This window comes from Callospermophilus lateralis, chromosome 4, assembly GCF_048772815.1.
Source record: "Callospermophilus lateralis isolate mCalLat2 chromosome 4, mCalLat2.hap1, whole genome shotgun sequence".
In the NCBI taxonomy this organism is placed as follows: domain Eukaryota; kingdom Metazoa; phylum Chordata; class Mammalia; order Rodentia; family Sciuridae; genus Callospermophilus; species Callospermophilus lateralis.
The window spans coordinates 35,098,055-35,116,103 of NC_135308.1; the positions used below are offsets into that span (position 1 = coordinate 35,098,055).

Consider the following 18,049-nt stretch of genomic DNA (forward strand, 5'->3'; position numbering starts at 1 on the left):
ATCCTCAGGACTCCCCCTCCCCCTAAAAAAAGGAAATTTAATTCCCGAAGTCCTATGTTATTGATAATTAGAGAGGAAACCTTTGGGAGGGGATTGGGTCATAAGGCCCCTGCCCTCAGGAATGGGTTCACCCATTCATACACAATGGGCAATAGGGAAGTGGGTTAGTTATCACGAGAGTCTGATTTAAGTCAGCTTGGTTAGCTCTTGGGGGCCCTTTTGCCACAATATCCAGTACCACTTTGGGACTCTATATAATAGAGTCCCACAGGAAGATGGCCCTCACCAAATGTCAATATCATGCTCTTGGACTTACCAGCTTCCAGAATGATGAGCTAAAAAATGTTTAATCTTTACAAATCACCCAGTCTCTGGTATTTTTTTAAAGCAACAGAAAAAAGGGCTAAGACAAGCCTTATCAGTGATATGTGCATAGGGCTTGGGCTTCAGAGGAAGGAAAACAAACAAAACACACTAAACATAAAAACTTAAGTGACAAAGGAAGATTGATTTAAAACAACAAGCTTGGGAAAAAAAAATTAGGAGTTAATTAATATCCACGGAAAAGGAAAATTTTAAAATGGTAACAGGGAGTAAGATAGGGATAGAGGAAAAAAGGAAAAGTTGGCTGCTATATCTGAGATATCTTCTGAAATAGTTCTATAGTAAGAGAATTACTGAAAGATAACAGAATTAACCCCCCGCTCATGACTAATCACTGCCAATGTCTCTTGAAATGTAGCATTTCAACCAAGAAGTTCCATTCAGGAATGTCCATGTTATCCACAGCATGATTTTCTTCTCCACAACACATTAGGACTGTTGCCAGAGACAACCTGTTGGCAGGCTCAGGTCAGAGTCTGGAAGTGTCCGAGAATGACTGAGTTAAAGGAAAACACCTGGGCAGGGCAGGAAACTGATGGGAGGGATGTGAAGCTCAGGGCCATTCTTCCTCTTTGCTTGTACACATCACAGGCCGTCCCATGTGTTAAACCTGACATCAAAAGAGATCCTTCACTCACTTGAAATGCAGAAATATTTATTTTGGTTTCCTTCATTGTTTTTGGAAATTCTGTTTTTGGTTTATAAAACATAGAAATAGCCAACACTTAAAGCAAACATTCAAAACCCCAGTGTGACAAATTATTGATTTTTTTTTTTTGTGCAATTAAGAATACACACATGAAGTTAGGCTACCAAATAGTGTTATTACAATGACAATTCTTTAGTGCAAACCCTGTTGTGCTTGTATAATACATGTACTCTCACATATCCAACAACAGTGGCTTTAAATGTATAAACGACGGCTCGATTCGGTCAAATGTGGCAAAGACTGTCAATAAAGCGCAATGCTGTTAATTTCCCAAATTAACTTTGAAAAAAAAAAATCCTTGAGAAGTTAAAACCAGGAAGTGATCTTTTTTTCCCCCCATATTTCTACATCCCAGAATTTTGGCTTGTCAAATACATTTCCTAGAGGTCAGGTAGTATTACCATATAAGAACATTTGCTTATTACGGTCCGTTTCAATAAGTACCCAAGTGTATATACTCCCTTAATATTTTTGCAGACACGTTTTGCCTGAGAGTTCATTTTGGGGAGGGGGAAGCGACTGAATCACTACATCAACATTTGATAGGAAAACCACATTAAAAACCCCTTGGCCATTACAAACAGTGAGTAGTTCAGTAAAGATCAAGTGGTGAGAGTTATTCAGGCATCACAGTTGAGCGTGGTAGATCCAGGTGATTCTTTCTTGAAATGCCGTCTTCACTGCAGAGTCTAAGGCAGATTTTTTTTTTTTTTTTTTTAAATAACCCCTGGGAAGGATGGAGGGAGGGAACCAGATCTGGAGGAGTCCAAAAGAATCCTGCTGTGTGAGTGAGAAGCCATTTGCTCTGACAAGCCACCCTTCTTCCAAGCCTCAGCACCCACAATGTTCTGAGGTGGATCTGTCCTTTGGTTTACTGAGAAATTTATGTCCCAGCAGGAACAACAGGGGACTGTTCTGAACCCTTAGAAATTAGAAGGGTTGTGTGAGATGGGGAAGGGAAGGTGGCAGGGATTATTAAAAAAAAAAAAAAAGACGACGACAACTCTGGTCCACTTGTGACCTTCTCCAGCCAGGACAGTTGCTCTTGTTCTTAAGGGGACAACTTCCCCCGAGTGCACTGCACTAGTCAGAGCAGCCGACAGCCGCAGAATTTTGCAGCAAGTAGCAGACATCTCAGAAAACAGCACAGTCCTAACCCCTTGGTTAGAAAAACAGGGAGACAAGAAGAAGTTTTAACACCCACCTTATTATTAACTGAGGAAGTCTTAAATAACTTAGCACTTTTATAAATTTCCCCTTTACAATTTTTAAGGCTCATTTTGGAAATTGTGTTTCACCATGAACATGGTCTGCGACGCCAGGTGACTGTAAGGCAGTGTTCCATTTCCTCTAATATTCCTATGACAAGACCCCGCGCGGACAAGTCAAACACGGACGTTTCCTTCCCTAAGCTCGCTGCAGTCAAAATCACCAACGTGAAGGCCATCAGAGAAGAAGGGACTGTGGAGGTGCGCCGTTTCTTCCGAGCTCTCTGCCTCCCATTAAACCTTGATGGTGGCGTACAGTTCATCTATCTGTGACCTGAAATAGTTCCGGAGCTCTGGTCTTTTCGCCTTCATCGTTGGAGTCAGAAGGCCATTGTCGATAGAAAATAATTCAGGGTGCAGAGCAATGCCCTTGACCTGCAAATAAGCCAGGTTGTTAAAGGAGGGAGGAGCACAAGATGCACACAAACCTACAGAGTCTCCGCAGCAGGCAAGCCCCTGGAGGGGATGAGGACCCCTGCAGGCTCCCTGTCCGTGGTGTCGCTTTAGGACAGAACTCAGGAGTGTGTCATGACCCCCAGAAAACAGGAGTCTCACCCTCGGGTAAAAAACCCTCCCGTCAAGCTACTCCTAGTGTATTTCTTTGGGTCACCCTATCCCCTTCTCTAATCTACTGGCAAACAACCTTCACATCAATGAAAGTCATACCTGTTCAAATGGTTTTAGACCGGAATCTTTCCCAAGTCTCACCATGTCGTCTAGGATAGCTTTTTTGACGTCCTAATAACATAAGAAAAATGAAATCATTCCTCTGTTGGAGGTCTGTGCAGAGCCGCAGGCACATTTAATACAGAGTGGAGAAACCGAAGGTAGCCTGGACGCTTCAGAGCCTTACCTTATTTCTGCACAGTTCCTCAAAGGTGCCGTCAAAGCCTTTCTTTCGGGCCCAGGAACACAGTATCTCAACATCTGGTACCACAATTGCTATGAGAAAGGCCTTGAACACAGACAAGTGAGTTATTACAGGGCTTGGTCCAAGGGCTCCAAAGTAGTGGTTCTTTATTTTGCCACATGATGGAACCCTAGGAGAGCCTGACAAAAACTATGGGCCCTCTCTTAAAGAGAGTGTACCCCTGTCACCCAGCCCCTGGCTCTAAAATTCAGATAGTATAGGGAATTCTGCAACTAATGTTTCACAAGAAGCACTAGAAATCGAAGTCTAACTAAACCCCATTTTTTTATTTACTTTCATGTATTCTGTTCAAAGAAAAAGTATTTTATACAAATAAAACAGGGTCAAATGAGCAAACAAGGTGACAGATATATTGGATGACTGCCTTTAAAAGAGTAAAAGAAAATTTATAAAGTCATTTTTTTAAAAATAAAACTTTCTAAGTCTTTACAACTTAGCAAAAATAAAATTGAACAAAAATCAAAAACATGGTAAGATTCTAGAGCAAATTAAGAAAAAGTAGATGCAATCTTGAAAAAAAGTTCATTCTCTTAAAAGAAAGAACATATTCTTCTAAAACGATTTTTCTTTTTTTTTTTTTTTTTTGTTGTTGTTTGTTTTGTGTTTTTTTTGGTACCAGGGATGGAACCCAGGAGTGTTCAACCACTGAGCCACACCCCCAGCCCTCTTTTATATTTTATTTTGAGACAAGGTGTCACTGAGTTGTTTAGGATAAATTTTTTTTTCAATTTCAAAATTTGTCCAAAGATTAACTTTTGGGAAACAAGATATCCTTTTTTTGCCACCATCTGTCCAACATTTTGTCAAATTTACATCCCACTGAAATGTTGATTTTGCTTGGCTCATAGCTACCATTTGCTCAAAAATTATTTAGAAGGCATAATAAGATTGAAAATTTAAACTTTATTATAATATTGTCATTATTTTCTTTCATAATTAAATGAAGAATATATATTATCCCCCCCCCCAAGGATTCTGAATACTACCATTGGTATTCAGACCACTGAAGTTAAAAAGTAAAATAGAGAAATTAAAGAGAAAATCCAGGCCTGTAATCCCAGCTACTAGGAGGCCATGGGAGGAGGATCATAAGTTCTAGGCCAGCCTGGATCCTGCCTCAAAACAAAATATAAAAAAGAGGGGGCTAAGGATGTAGTTCACTGGATATAGCATGTGTGAAGCCCTGGATTCAATCCCCAGTATCTCCAAACAAAAATAAAAACAAAACAATAACAACAAAAACAAATAAAACCCCAAGAAATTAAAGAGAAAGCAAAAACAACAACAGCAACAAAAAAAAATCTTTTCTGGGCAGGAAATGCCAAGCAACAAAAAAAAAAAAATCAATTTATTGAGTTAATGATATTCTAGCACGTCAGATACAAAAGTCAATGCACGCTTATCTCTGTTAATCACATTTAAAGCACCTGCAGTCCAAAGCACTAGCAAGGCCTAGCAACAGAGTTCTCAACCTAGAAAGTACATACCTGCAAGCTTTCTCCATGAACAAACACCTGAGCAACAGGTTCACTTCGCAGGTAAACATTTTCAATCTTCTCAGGTGCTATGTATTCTCCTTGTGCCAGTTTAAATATGTGTTTTTTCCTGTCAATAATCTTCAGTGTGCCATTCTGTTTACCAGAGAGGAAGGGGCTATGAGTGGGTCCCTGACCTGGTTTGCACCCATCAATCACAATACAATGCAAGGCATTTCATTTGCACTATCCTTTCACCCCAAAATCATCTCAGAGAGGCCAGTCATCATCCCATTTTACAGAGAGGGGAGACAAAGGTTTAGAGAGTTTTATCAACTTGCCATTTGGCCAGGTACAGATATAGAAAAGGGACTTCCCACACTGTTTCTCCATCCGGCACAGTGACTTGTCAGCCCACTAGGAGTGTTTCAATTGCTCCCTTTATTTCAGCACGTTCATCTGGCCTCCTACCTGAATTAGGTACTTATATTCCTTTTTTTAAAAAAATTGTTCTTTTTACTTATGCAATGACAGTAGAATGTATTTTGACATATCATATTTGACATATCATAGAGTATAACATCTATTCTTGCGGGTTGACATGATGTGAGGTTACACTGGTTGGATATTCATTTACGAACATAGGAAAGTTATGTCCGATTCATTCTACTGTCTTTTCCCTTCCCATCCCCCAATCCTCCCTGTCCAATCCAGTGAATCCCCACCACCTACTGTGAGTCAGTATCTACACATCAGAGAGAACATTAGGCCTTTGGTTTTTAGGGATTGGCTTATTTCACTTAGTATGATAGTTTCCAATTTCATTCATTTACAGGCAAATGTCATAATTTCATTTTTCTTTATGGTTGAGTAATATTCCATTGTGTATACGTACCAAAGCACATACATTTTTGACTGGCCATGAGTCAAGTTCTTTTTTGGTGCTTGGGGATTTGAACCCAGGGCCTCATGCATGCCAGGCGCTTTACCACTGAGCCACATCCCTAGCCCACAAGTCAAGTTCTGTGAGAGCAAGGCACAGACTTATCTTTCCACCATGCTCTGCACAAAGTAAGGGCTCAAGAAATGTTTACTACACTAAGGCAGAATTCCAGATCCTTCATCATCCCTGGGGGAGACCGGGTCACTCCTGGCTCTTTGGGAAGTGTCAGTTGACTGCCTGCCACAAAGTGACTGTGGGAATTTCCACTATCAAGGCGCAGCACTTATAGTTTAAAATGCCATTCTTGTTGGATTTCAAGTGGGAAGCAGCCACCAGAATTTAATGTTAAGCATCCAAACAAAACACATTTGCTAACGTTAAAGTCAAATTCCTAAACAATTATGGTCAGAGTATAAGCCTGTCTACAACGTACCATTCAACGAGTGAAAAGGGAAACAGAGTATGGAGGGTGTCACTGTTTCATGGCAGCTGTGCAGCTGGTGGATATTTTCTCCCCCGTAGGGAACAAAACTGTGTGTGAGAAGAAGAGCTGACAACTTACTGGCAGCCACTTTCCAATGTCTCCTGTGTGCAGCCAGCCATCCTTATCCAAAGCTTCGGCCGTTTTTGCTGGGTCCTTCAAGTAGCCTTTAAATACATTTGGCCCTTTCACACACACCTTTTAAAAAAAAAAAAAAAAAAAAAAAAGAATCTGTTAATAGCATGTATTGGGGCTTCTCCCAACAACAGGGGTATGGGTATGTCCCCACTTTTAGCTAGGAAGCCCTGAATTTCAGGATCCAGAGGGAGTTACTAGAAACCATCAAGATCCTGGAGGCACCTCCCAGGTCCCTATGTCCCTTTGTTACCTCCGCTGCCATCAAATTACAGGGCGAATGCTTGCTGCCCTAGGTTCCTGCTGGAAGCCCCCTAGAGGATGTAATCACTTTCAAATAATTAGGCTTTGCACCCAGTACAGTGGCTCCCTAATAGGTATCCAGGGCAATTAGCAAACAGAAGATGTGCTGCCCTGAGGACTTGGGCCACTTGAGCTTCTGCCATCGCTCTGGAGCCCAAATCCCTGCCATGTCTGGCAGGAGGCAGGCATTAGCGTCTGTCTTCTGACCCCTTGGGAGTGAAACACAAATGTACCTTCAATAAGAACCCTGTTGGACTCTAAAGATCACCAATAAAGTTGAGCTCAACAGCTTTATTGAGCCGTGTTGGGAATAGGCGCTGCACTCAGAGTGGCCAGCTATTATGGGAGACGGCCAGGCGGGTCAGTGACCAGCGGGGTTTCACTCACCTCGCCCTCGCCCTTGGCAGCCAAGTAGTTCATTTCTTCCACATCAACAAGTTTTATAAAATTGCAAGGCATGGGGGCACCGACATGGCCTGTGCATGAATTAAATAAGAGAACGATCATTCCTGAGGCTACGGCTAATATCCTCAGGACAAAGCATTTTTACAACCAACAAGCCTCATTCATCATAAAGCTGCTACAAACTCTGGCTTCTGCAGTTACAGCCATTCTCTCCCTGGTAAAATAATTTAAGAAGGTTTCTTCCTAGAAGGCAGATGAAAATATTCAAAAATTTCTTCTGGACCTTACCCAAATTTGAGGCTCTGAATTATTTTTTCAAAGTATAAATAATTTAGCAACTGATTTAGTTAGCACAAATACCTGGAAGCATGCTATCTAAAACTTTTTTTTTTTTTAACCTAGTTTCTTTGATCTGACTGACCACACTCATTATTTGCCCAGCCCTCAAACTTCATATCCCTGTTCTGAGAGAATATACACAGCTCTGGCAAACCTTGATTATTCTGTCATGCACCATCTGATTCTGACCAATACTGTCTTTATCTCCTTAAATACGGACAAACATTTTCTACATTTTTAAGTTTATTCAGACAGGACAGTGCTTATTTCCACTGTCAATTTACCTCTCTTGTCAAAGGGTGTTAGGATTGGGTTGTCTTTTCCAAAAACAAAAATGACAGCTATCAGATGCATTTAAAGAGCATTGCAAACAATGTCCATGTCTTAACAATTTTAACATCTAGAGATCACTATGCCAAATTCTTTGACTGTTAAGAAACCTGAGGTTAAAAATGAAACAAACACCATATAGAAGATTCATAGACTATCAGCATTCATTCCAGTAGAAGTATGTTATTATTTAGTGCTAGAATCTGTGTTACCAGGTAGTGCTGATATGTATAAAACACCAAATAAATCAGGGAATTTTATTAATTGCAGTGTAGAATAAACTACCAACATGGCATAGAGGAAAGCACAGAATATGTGCAGTCAGCTCAGGCTGGAATCCTGGTTCCAAGAGATAATGCTGTGTAAATTGTTCTCCATTATTTACATGCTATTTAAGCAACAATCGACAGTTTCCTCTCACAGGAGATGGTACCAATCTCACAGGGACGTTGTTGGGATTACCCTCACATAATGTCCATCTTCAGCATCCATCAAGAAAGCTTATCCATGTCAGGTGCTCAGTCAATTATTTGTGTATTTGTCCTCCCCTTTTTCCCTTTTGAGAAAAAGAACTTGTGTTTATTCCTATCTAGGGTCCCAATACATAGCATAGACCATGGTGTAAATATGTATGGATTAAAATTACCAGCAAATGATGAGACCCTAATCTGCTACCTGCAAGCCCTACGGGGCCAGACAGCCTCCCTCAGATGTAGCCTGTAGGATCCAGACAAAGACTTATTGCCACCTGGCATGACAGTCAGATTCCCAAAATGCTACCACACTTGGACACAGGAGCAGAAGGGCATTTCCGCGTGGCTGCCTGAATTATAAGACTGTCTGCCTCAAGGCTGAATGACCTGAGGCTTAACACTTGTTTAAGTTGGCTAATGAGCTGATCAATGATTAACCCAATTCCAACATTTCAATAACCCCATTTGAATAAGATTCTGAAAATGGCCCTCCGTCAATCCTACCTGCTGTCCAGTCTCCAGGCACACTGAGAGAGCAGCCGGCCGTGCACTCGGTCTGTCCATAGCCTTCGTAGAACTGGGTCACCAAGAGAGGAGACATTATTAACCGGGGCGGGGGGGGGGGGGGGGGGCGCAGGGGGACGGACAGTCAGCCTTTGCAGGAAGTGCACAAGTAATCAAGTTCCACTAACTCCTGAGTAATGGCTGATTGCAAAGTCTGAACTTCACTCAGGAAGCACAACGTGCCCCCAAACATCTCCCCTTCCCCTGCATGCCAAACACCAGCCGTCATCCGTCGTCCATGAGGACAAGCAAGGGAGACCCCCTCGTGACTGGTCACTCCTCACCTGGGAGCACTCTCACTTTGTCACTTCATACGCGTGACGTGCACATGTCCTATCGTTAACTACATTCCCCTGCCTTCCCCCTTTCAAACAGGTTCTCTGCATGGTTTGCAGGCAGGTTTCTCTCTTAAGGTGTGTTCCTATATCTGCTTGCCTGACTCTAAAGGTATGGCTGAGTCTTATCCTAGAAAAAATTACACAGCCCATCCATCTTCCCTGCCTATGGTGAAATCATATATGTTTGTGTATGTATATGTATACACACACAACCACACACACACAACTACAACGTACACTTATTTCTCCAAACAATCTAGTATAAAATGTATCTTCCAAACAAAAATAATATACAGATACAAAGTGGAGGGCGGGGAGGACTGGGAAGACATTGGTCTAAGGACAGAAACTTTCAGGTAAGAGGAGAAAGTTCACGTGACCTACTGCCAGCATGGTGATACTAGTTAATAACAACACGTTGTGTACTCCAAAATTGCTAAGAAAGTGGATTCTAAATATTCTCACCACACGTAAAAGGGCATCGTAGGTGACATGTATGTTAATTTGCTTGATGTAGCCATTACACAATGTAGTCATATATCAAAACATCAAGTCTTACACCATAAGACATAGTTTTTGTCCATTTTTAAAAACTGACAACACACACAAAGAAACAAGTTGACTTTTGGTAAGGAAGAGGACTTGGTGCTCTATAAAGACTGGGATGATCCAGTGACATGAAGGGCCTCACCTGGCAGCCAAGAGCTGCTCTCAGAAACGTCAGCACTGTGGCGGACACGGGTGCAGCTCCTGTGACCATCAACCGGACTTTCCCGCCCAGGCTCGACTTGCAAAGTGGAGAGAGAAGGAGGAGGTGAGGGTTACATATTTGGAAGTCAGTGGGCTCTTCCGTCAAAGATACCGGCCTGGGACCCTGTGCCCTAACCTACCAGCTCCTCTGCAGGTGGCACTGGATGGGACTCCCCCTGGGAACACAGAACCCACAGGTATTCACACAGGAATCCTGTTTGTTTCTGCCCAGAATTAACCCATTCATTCCCAACAAGTATGAAACTAAGCCACTCCTTGCAGGTACTTTAAGGAATTAAAACAAGATGGTGGCAGATTGATGGAAACGACCAGTTTGGACACTACTGGGGGACATAATGTCATTGCACATTCTTCATCACTCAAGCTTAAGAATAATTACCTCAAGAATGACATACTTGGTCAAATCAAAATGGAGACTCAAAAGGAATCTTTTTTCACTCGTTAACTACAATATTGTCCGGATGCACCCTGGACACTGAGTTCATGACTTTGCCCTTAACCTTTAGACATGTATCAGAGTTAATAAAACCAGCTGGGCCTGGTGGAGCACACCTATAATCCCAGGAGCCGGGGAGGCTGAGATAGGAGACTCGCAAGTTCAAAGCCAGCCTCAGCAAAAGCGAGGTATTTAGCAACCCAGTGAGACCCTGTCTCTAAATAAAATACAAAACAGGGCTGGGGAGGTGGCTCAGTGGTTGAGTGCCCCTGAGTTCAATCCCCGATACAGAAAAAAAAAAAAAAGAAAAAGAATGAATAAAATCATACCATTCTCTCCCTTGCCTTCATATCTTTTAAGAAAATAGCCCTCATAGAAATTTTGAAATCCAAATGAGTTTACATAAGAAACCATAGCTGGGTCTGTTTGTTACCTGTATTTTGTGGAAGATGAGTTTATCCCACAGGCTATTGTTTCTAATGATGCCGCTGCGAAGTTCTGCTTCTTTTCTCTTGGAGGCAAAGTCCAACAACCATCGCTTCAGTGTGGTGTTTGCTTGTGCAAAAATCTAATGAAGCAAGAAATAAGAAGGTTTTCATAACGATGGGATGACGTGAATAAAAAAAGTCATAATAACAAGTGCTGGCGAGGATGTGGGGAAATTGGAACCCTCGCACTGCTGGTTGGGATGGAAACAATGCAGCTGCTTTGGAAAACCATCTGGCAAGGCTGGGGATGTAGCTCAGTGGTACAGCACTTGGCTAGTATGCATGAGGCCCCAGGTTTAATCCCCACTAAGTAACAAAGAACAGAGGAAAGAGGGAAGAAAACCAGCCAGCAGTTCCTCCGACAGTTAAGCAGAGTTATCCTATGACCCAGCAATTATGCTCCTAGGTGTACAGACCCAGGAGAAATGAAAACACACCTACACAGAAATGTGCACACCAATGTTCACAGCAGCATTATTCATAACAGCCCAAAGCTGGAAATGACCCAAATGACCACTGATGAAGGAACAGCTAAATAGAATGTTTATATCCATACAATGGAATATTACTTGGCCGATAAAAGGAATGATGTATGAACATGTGCCACTTCAATGAACCTCAAAAACACACCAATGAACGAAGCCCTTCACAAAAGAATACATTCTGCATGACTCTAAATTCATTTGAAAGTCCAGAACCGAGAAAGCTATAGATTTAGAAGGCAGATTAGTGGTTGCTTGGGGGTCGATGGGGGTAAGAGGTGGTAGATGACAACTAAAGAGTAAACAGTTTCTTTTCAAGGTGACGTAAGTGTTCTACAACCAGCCAATTTAGAACTTTCGTGGAAGTCTCTGAGTTACAGACTTTAAATGGATGCATTGTAAGGGAGTGGAATTATGTCTCTTATAAAGCTGTTTAAATTTTTTTTACAAGAATGATTTAGAAAAAGAGAAGATCCTTAGAGATAGGAAAAGCCCTGCCTCATAAATAGTACTAAAGCTGCCTGGTTATAACTAACTCTGGCAGTCGCCCAGGTGCCCAGCAGTGCGGCCGCCACAGAGGGCTGGCATCCCCTTTGCCCCTGCCTCAGTTCTATCACTTCTCCCAATGGAACTACGTAAGTCATGCTTTACTCGTGCATGGGGGGTTAAGCTTTCATAGTTGTTATTTTTGTGTGATCCAGTTAGCCATTTTGTGAGGCAGGGAAAAGAGGAAACGGTCTTTTCATGTATGAGATGCTCAGAAGCTTGACTGTAAAAATCAAAGGGCCTCCCGCCACCCGCCTGCATCCTTCACGAAACCGCTTGTGTGTTCTCTCCTACTCCTACTAACAGCTCCACGAGGTGAATGGACTCTAATATTACAGAGGAGTAAACACGAGTTCCGTGACAGTAAAAGGACTGTCCACTGTCACAGAGATAGTAGGGAGCTGAGCCCAAGTTTGGCCCCAGCCTCTGACTCCGAGCCCAGCCTTCCAGCCTTCATACTTGCTGCTGGGAACTTACTCGGTCAAACATCCGGTTCAGCAGTCTTGGAACCACAGGGAAGATAGTGGGTTGAAGCACCTTGAGGTCGTCCATAAGTAGCCTAATATCTCCTTGGAAAAATCCTATTTTAGCTCCATGGCACAGCATTACACACTGTGGAGTGAACAGAAACAACGCGGGCTTTACGGCTGCAGCAGGAGCCACGCAGCACACAGAAGGCAACGCACGAGACACCCGCGTTAGTGTTTCAAGTCAGTTTCCAGAAATCTTAAAAGCTTCTAAATATAGGCAGCTTCTTGAAAAGTGCTTTCACATTTACTGGTAATTGTACAAACACCACCAAAGTACGGTATATTTCTCTTGATCATCCCAAAGATACAGGAGTGGGTAGGAAACTAGGATCTGTTGTTTTAAATGACGATCACAGAGATTCTGTCTTGGCTTAAGGATCAATAGCTGTTGAATGAACTACATGGTATTATATACTCCAAATATTTTTAGACTTCCAGAAACTTCAGGACTTTTTATTCTCAAAAAACTTCACCCATCTCCAGTTCAGGCTGATTAAAATCTCATTTTCTTTTATTTGAATATAACCCAAAATTTCTGCAAACACACTGCATTTGAAGTTGACACGCCAGGATATCTAATCTGATGCCAGAGTGGCTTGTCATTCTGCTACAGTATATGGCACGATTTTTTTCCCCCTCTGCTTCATTCAAACTGCACTGGAAGCCAGATAGTCTGCCTATTTTAAGTTTAAAAAAGAAAAAGAGATTCAAAAGATGGTGCAATGGAAGTGCCATCACTCTCTGGCTTAAACCACTGGACAGGTACATCACAGTTCACTGACAAAAAATTCAAAGCTCAGGCCTGCCTCCTAAGCACAACCTCTGAAGCTAAATTTAGGGTCACACAGTGCACTGGCAACTGATCTGAGATCACTTTATAACTCATGAGATCCCGAGGTGTGCAAGACGTGGAGTAACATATGCATGACAGGATCTGGTGATCCTTCGTTCTTTAGGGGGTCAGTAACTCCTAGGAGCCGCAGTCAACCAAAGTGCCAACTCTCTATTAGTCAACTGTCCCCAACACCTAGCACAGTCCCTGACAAACAGCTGGTGTTCAATGAATATTCAGTCAATGCAAAATGGTACCCACTGTTTTTCTTATAAAATCCAAAATTGTTCAAGAAGGGAAAAAAAAAAAAAAGATAGCTCTTGGTTAGTTTTAAAATTAATTGCACTGCTATATACAGGGAGTTCAGGCAAAGGTTGGTTAAACATCATCCTGCTTTTCCAGCATTGCCGAGAAGTTGTAACTTGTACATCAGGAACAAGCGCAATCAAAAATGGACTTTCAAAAACAGAAGCCTTCAGAGACTCTGTCAGACTGAATGAATAAAAATCTTCCTTTTATATTACTCTTCCTGGAATCGCGTCCATATTTAGTTCCTTTTAAAAGCTTTGAGTTTCTAATTTTAAAATGAAGGATTAGGATTCAGGTATTTAGGTCAGACGCAGAAAAAGAACTTAACACCGTTTCCAATAATTTGCGCCACTTCTAAGATGGGGATGAGCAAAAGGCTTATCTGGAGGATGGTAACCTGCCGTCATACTTACCTCCATGAGGCGCTCATACATGTGTGCAAGTGGTAAAAACGAAATGTGTGTGTCACTGGTATTCAAGGCAAGCACTTTCTGTAAAACACAACAACTTAGCAGAACACAAAACAAACAGACTGAACAAAAACAAATGCCTACCTCTACAACTCTCTCAAACATATGGGCGAGAGGCAAAAAAGAGATCAAAATATCATCTGTGGAAGGAGTGACTGCGTTCTGAAAGCAGAGATACCAGCAAAGCAGAGAAGCGTTAAGACTTCCATTAACCGCCCACTTCCTTTCAGAGCACACAGTACCTCAACACAGGAGGAATCATTTTTGCGTATGGCTTACAACTTTTTCTCACCAAAGAATGAAATGAAAAGCAAATGCTTCATGCAAATAGAGTGGAGGTCATCTCAGTGGCCAGGTACATTTGCTTCAGGACTTTTTTTCTTGTAAGGAAATTTTTGCCCAAATCGGGATGTTAAGGGATTGTGTGCTCTATTTCAGAATAACAGTATCCGCTACCCGCTACCCAGCAAGTTCAAATGCCCCTTAAATATAAAATCCACTCCAACATAAAATAGCGCATTATGGTGCAAAGGGAAAGTATTGGGGGCGGGGAGATAAGATTTTCAACATCCTTTTATTTATAGTACAAATGTATCTATAGTATTTTTTGTTTTGTTTTGTGGTGCTGGGGATTGAACCCAGGGCCTTGTGCATGCAAGGCAGGCACTCTACCAACTGAGTTATATCCCCAGCTCATATCTATAGTATTTTGAGTATGATAAACATTTTTATCCCATGAAAATGTCACAATTTGTTTAAGGCACCCTCAGATCTGGTATCCGGCAATTTGATCTCCCATAATATTCTGATCATGATGGGTCTACAGACAGGTTAAGTTTAGGCATCTGGTATCCCTCAGAGAGGGCCTGATTTAGGGGCAGGCACGGTGAGGGTGTACTTGGAATGTTCTCATTAGGAACACAATAAATTCTTGCTAACTGCAGCTGTACCATGTCAACTGAAAACTGAGGGTGTCATATACCTAGAGAGTAATGTACCCTTCCAAACCATGCCCTTTTCCTCTTCAAAGCTGAGTTATCCTCAATAAGGTGACAACTGGTGAAAACACCAGTTCTGGGCAAACACAGCAGCCCCAGAAATGTTGGATGTGGTGAGCTTAATGGTATTCAAGTGTGACCTGCATCCCAACTAGGATCTCTTACTATGAAAATGTTTCATAATGAGAATTAGACTCAGTAATATCCATACTTTTTGGTTTTTTTTTCTGATTTAATTAAAAAATAATGTTCATTGTCAGGATTAGAGGTTTTACAAAATTAAGAACATCCCTTGATAGTATAACTGATTTTGAATAAAGTTCTGTAGTCAATTTCCTCAACAAACTCATGCATTTTAGAATTATATTTGAAGGTCTATTAGGAAACCAAAATTTCACTTTTGGTAAGGTACTAAATGTTGAACCCTGCTTAGAAACTACACTGAAAAAGGCATTTGGGACTAAGAGAGTGATTGTGGAGTAAAATTAAGTGGCAAGCGACCTTAAAGATCAGACCTCTAGCCACTCCCCAAAACCAGTAAGCACAGGCTCCTGCCACAAAATTTAGGGCTCCAGAATACCCTCCAAGGAACTGCAAAAACAAATTGTGCAAAATGTGAAATGAGTATGGGGGAAAGGCATTATATGGTTCAATATGAGTACCTTTATAAAGACAAAATTGAAATATATCTTTGGTTGTAGGGACTGAATTATATCCCCCTCCCAAATTCACACATTGAAGACCTAACCTCCATGTATTTGGAGGTAGGGCCCTGATAGGACCATATTTGAGGGTGGACCCTGATCTGATAGGGATGTTGTATTATGAGAAGACACACCAGAGCTCTCTTTCTCCAAGCATGCACAGGGGAGAGGACGGGAGAGCACCCACCAAGAAGGCAGCCATCTGCAAGCCCAAAGAGGCCCCTCACCAGAAACCAAATTCAGTAGCTCCAGAACTGTTAGGTCTGCTGTTTAAGCCACCCAGTCTGTCATACTATGTTAGGACCACCCGGGTAGAACTAAGACCTGTGGATCGCACGCAAGTTTGAAGATTATAGAAAATTAATTGAAGTTTGAGGCTTTGGTCTTTCTCCTACAACGGGAATCAAGTTGACTTACAATAAATAATAAGATTTCAAAACCCTTCAGCAGTCTTTAAGATTTCATTCCTAACCTAAAGAAATTATTTTCCCAACAGTGAAACAGTGGATCAAAGCAGAAAGAGACCCTTTCTCCTTTGTCATTTCCAAGAAATATTTATGGGACAATATCCAATAGTTTTACTAGGTAAACGCTGTAGTAATTCCATTTGTCAATTCACCTTCACGATCCCAAGTGAGAGCTGGGGAGGTCCACAAGGAAGACCATCTGAGAGAAGGTGGCCTTGTTCCTACTGAAGTTCAGACCTTGCCCATGTTTCAGAGAGTGTTCTACATACATGGTGGACCCAGCCTGGGGAGGGGGTGGCCACCTTCACATTTCCACTCCTAAGGCCTAATGCCAATGAATAAACATGAAGGCAGATGACACCCTCCAAAATTTTACCTCTGTCACTTTCACAAAAGCTGAACAGTCGCACACTACATTCTGGTGAGTGATCATTGCTCCTTTGGGGTTGCCTGCAGAGCACACAGAAAACAGAACAAAGTCAAAGGACAGGCACTTCATCAAAGAATGGTAGAAGCCCTGTATAATTTAGGTTTCAAATTCCTCTCCTCTTAGATCCACCCATGAGAGCCAAATGTTGAGTAACATTCAATTCTTGAGTAACCTGTAATCCTTTCAATGAAACTTACTATCTTAAAATCATCTTAAACAATCCTCATTAATATAGACAAATTTTAGCAGATGTGTTATCGGTAAGAGAAGAAAAATCAAGAATTTTATTTCCAGGAGACACCAACCAATAGTTTGCCCTAGCAATATGGGCGACCCTAACATCACCTTCAGTACCTGTCTGTGTGAACACACGGCCCTAAGAACATCAAAGAGAGCAACAAGAAGACAGCACTTGAACCACCTGTCTCTCTCGCTTTCTTTCAGTTCACCTGTAACTAGCTAATAAGTCATTCAAAAAGGGGGGTTGAGAGTACAGACATCCAGATACCACGCAGAGGCAACTCCATCTTGAAATTTACCTGTAGTTCCACTTGTGAAACAAATTACTGCAAGATCTTCAGGTGCTGGAGGCTGAAGATTAAAAACAAATGGTATAAATCAAAATGGAAAACGATCAGACATAAATTATCACCCAAACTTTCTAATAATCTCCGTATGACTAGATATTGTAAACTTCAGAGAGGGTTGTGACATGGTCTAAAACAGTGTACGTACCTTGGGTTTCCTTTTGTTGGCTCTTCCGAGGTCCTTGATTACAAGAGAGAAGAAGAAAAAAAAATCTTAGGTGGAATTGTTGTCCAACTATAAAGCGTAAGGTCACATGAAGTCATATGAAGCTGCCTTTCCTGAGAAGTACACTCCCAGCTAGTTCAAAGGCATCATAATTTTTATGTTAAATAAACTATAGTACTTTTAATTAACTAAAATATTTACGATTCTAAGAATCCATTTTCTAGTTATCTCCTTTCTTCTATAAAACTATCTAAGAGGGGACCAGGGTTGTGGCTCAGTGGTAGAGCGCTTGCCTAGCATGTGTGAGGCACTGGGTTCAATCCCTGGCACCACATAAAAATAAACAACAACAACAACAACAACAAAAACTACCTAAGAGGTAATAGGACAGGCCTTTGAAAATTTTTAGAATTTATTCAAGAGACAGCAATCAGAGTCTTTTTTAAATGGTATTTTGGTGCTCACTCATATTTCCTATTATGGCCTTTAAGAAGGCCTGCTCTCAGCAATAACCAAAGAACGGCAGGTCTTCTGCACCCTCCCTGATTCAGAGTGCAGCACCACCTGACCACCTGGCTCTGTGGAACTGACATCTTCAGCCGGGGAGAGAAACCAACCTCTGTCAGATTTAGCTGCTAGCCTTTTTAGTAAGGTCCAAATACCTGCACTCCCCTCACAGAGAGGGGAGAGGACTTAGGAGCCTCCCATTACAAATCAGACCACAACAGAAACCACTTCCTCAAATGACACAAAGG

General features: G+C 41.7%; 1 protein-coding gene across 5 annotated transcripts in view; it reads right to left on the minus strand.

The window, feature by feature from the left end:
• Nucleotides 1–1,022: 1,022 nt before the first annotated feature.
• The window catches only part of Acsl1 (acyl-CoA synthetase long chain family member 1), a 59,530-nt gene continuing 42,503 nt past the window's right edge, over nucleotides 1,023–18,049 (minus strand). For 4 of the 5 annotated variants that reach the window (XM_076853694.1, XM_076853697.2, XM_076853696.1 and 1 more), the window contains exons 8-21: nucleotides 17,277–17,309; nucleotides 17,081–17,132; nucleotides 16,488–16,561; nucleotides 14,027–14,104; nucleotides 12,279–12,413; nucleotides 10,719–10,853; nucleotides 9,770–9,865; nucleotides 8,681–8,753; nucleotides 7,017–7,105; nucleotides 6,273–6,389; nucleotides 4,780–4,923; nucleotides 3,215–3,316; nucleotides 3,028–3,099; nucleotides 1,023–2,736 (exon numbers count right to left, since the gene is read on the minus strand). In XM_076853694.1, the coding sequence (XP_076709809.1) occupies nucleotides 2,596–2,736; nucleotides 3,028–3,099; nucleotides 3,215–3,316; nucleotides 4,780–4,923; nucleotides 6,273–6,389; nucleotides 7,017–7,105; nucleotides 8,681–8,753; nucleotides 9,770–9,865; nucleotides 10,719–10,853; nucleotides 12,279–12,413; nucleotides 14,027–14,104; nucleotides 16,488–16,561; nucleotides 17,081–17,132; nucleotides 17,277–17,309 (1,341 nt within the window). In that variant the 3' untranslated portion in view covers nucleotides 1,023–2,595. Of the gene's footprint in view, nucleotides 2,737–3,027; nucleotides 3,100–3,214; nucleotides 3,317–4,779; nucleotides 4,924–6,272; nucleotides 6,390–7,016; nucleotides 7,106–8,680; nucleotides 8,754–9,769; nucleotides 9,866–10,718; nucleotides 10,854–12,278; nucleotides 12,414–13,885; nucleotides 13,964–14,026; nucleotides 14,105–16,487; nucleotides 16,562–17,080; nucleotides 17,133–17,276; nucleotides 17,310–18,049 lie in introns of all 5 variants that reach the window. The other variant, XM_076853698.1, reaches the window with a different exon arrangement.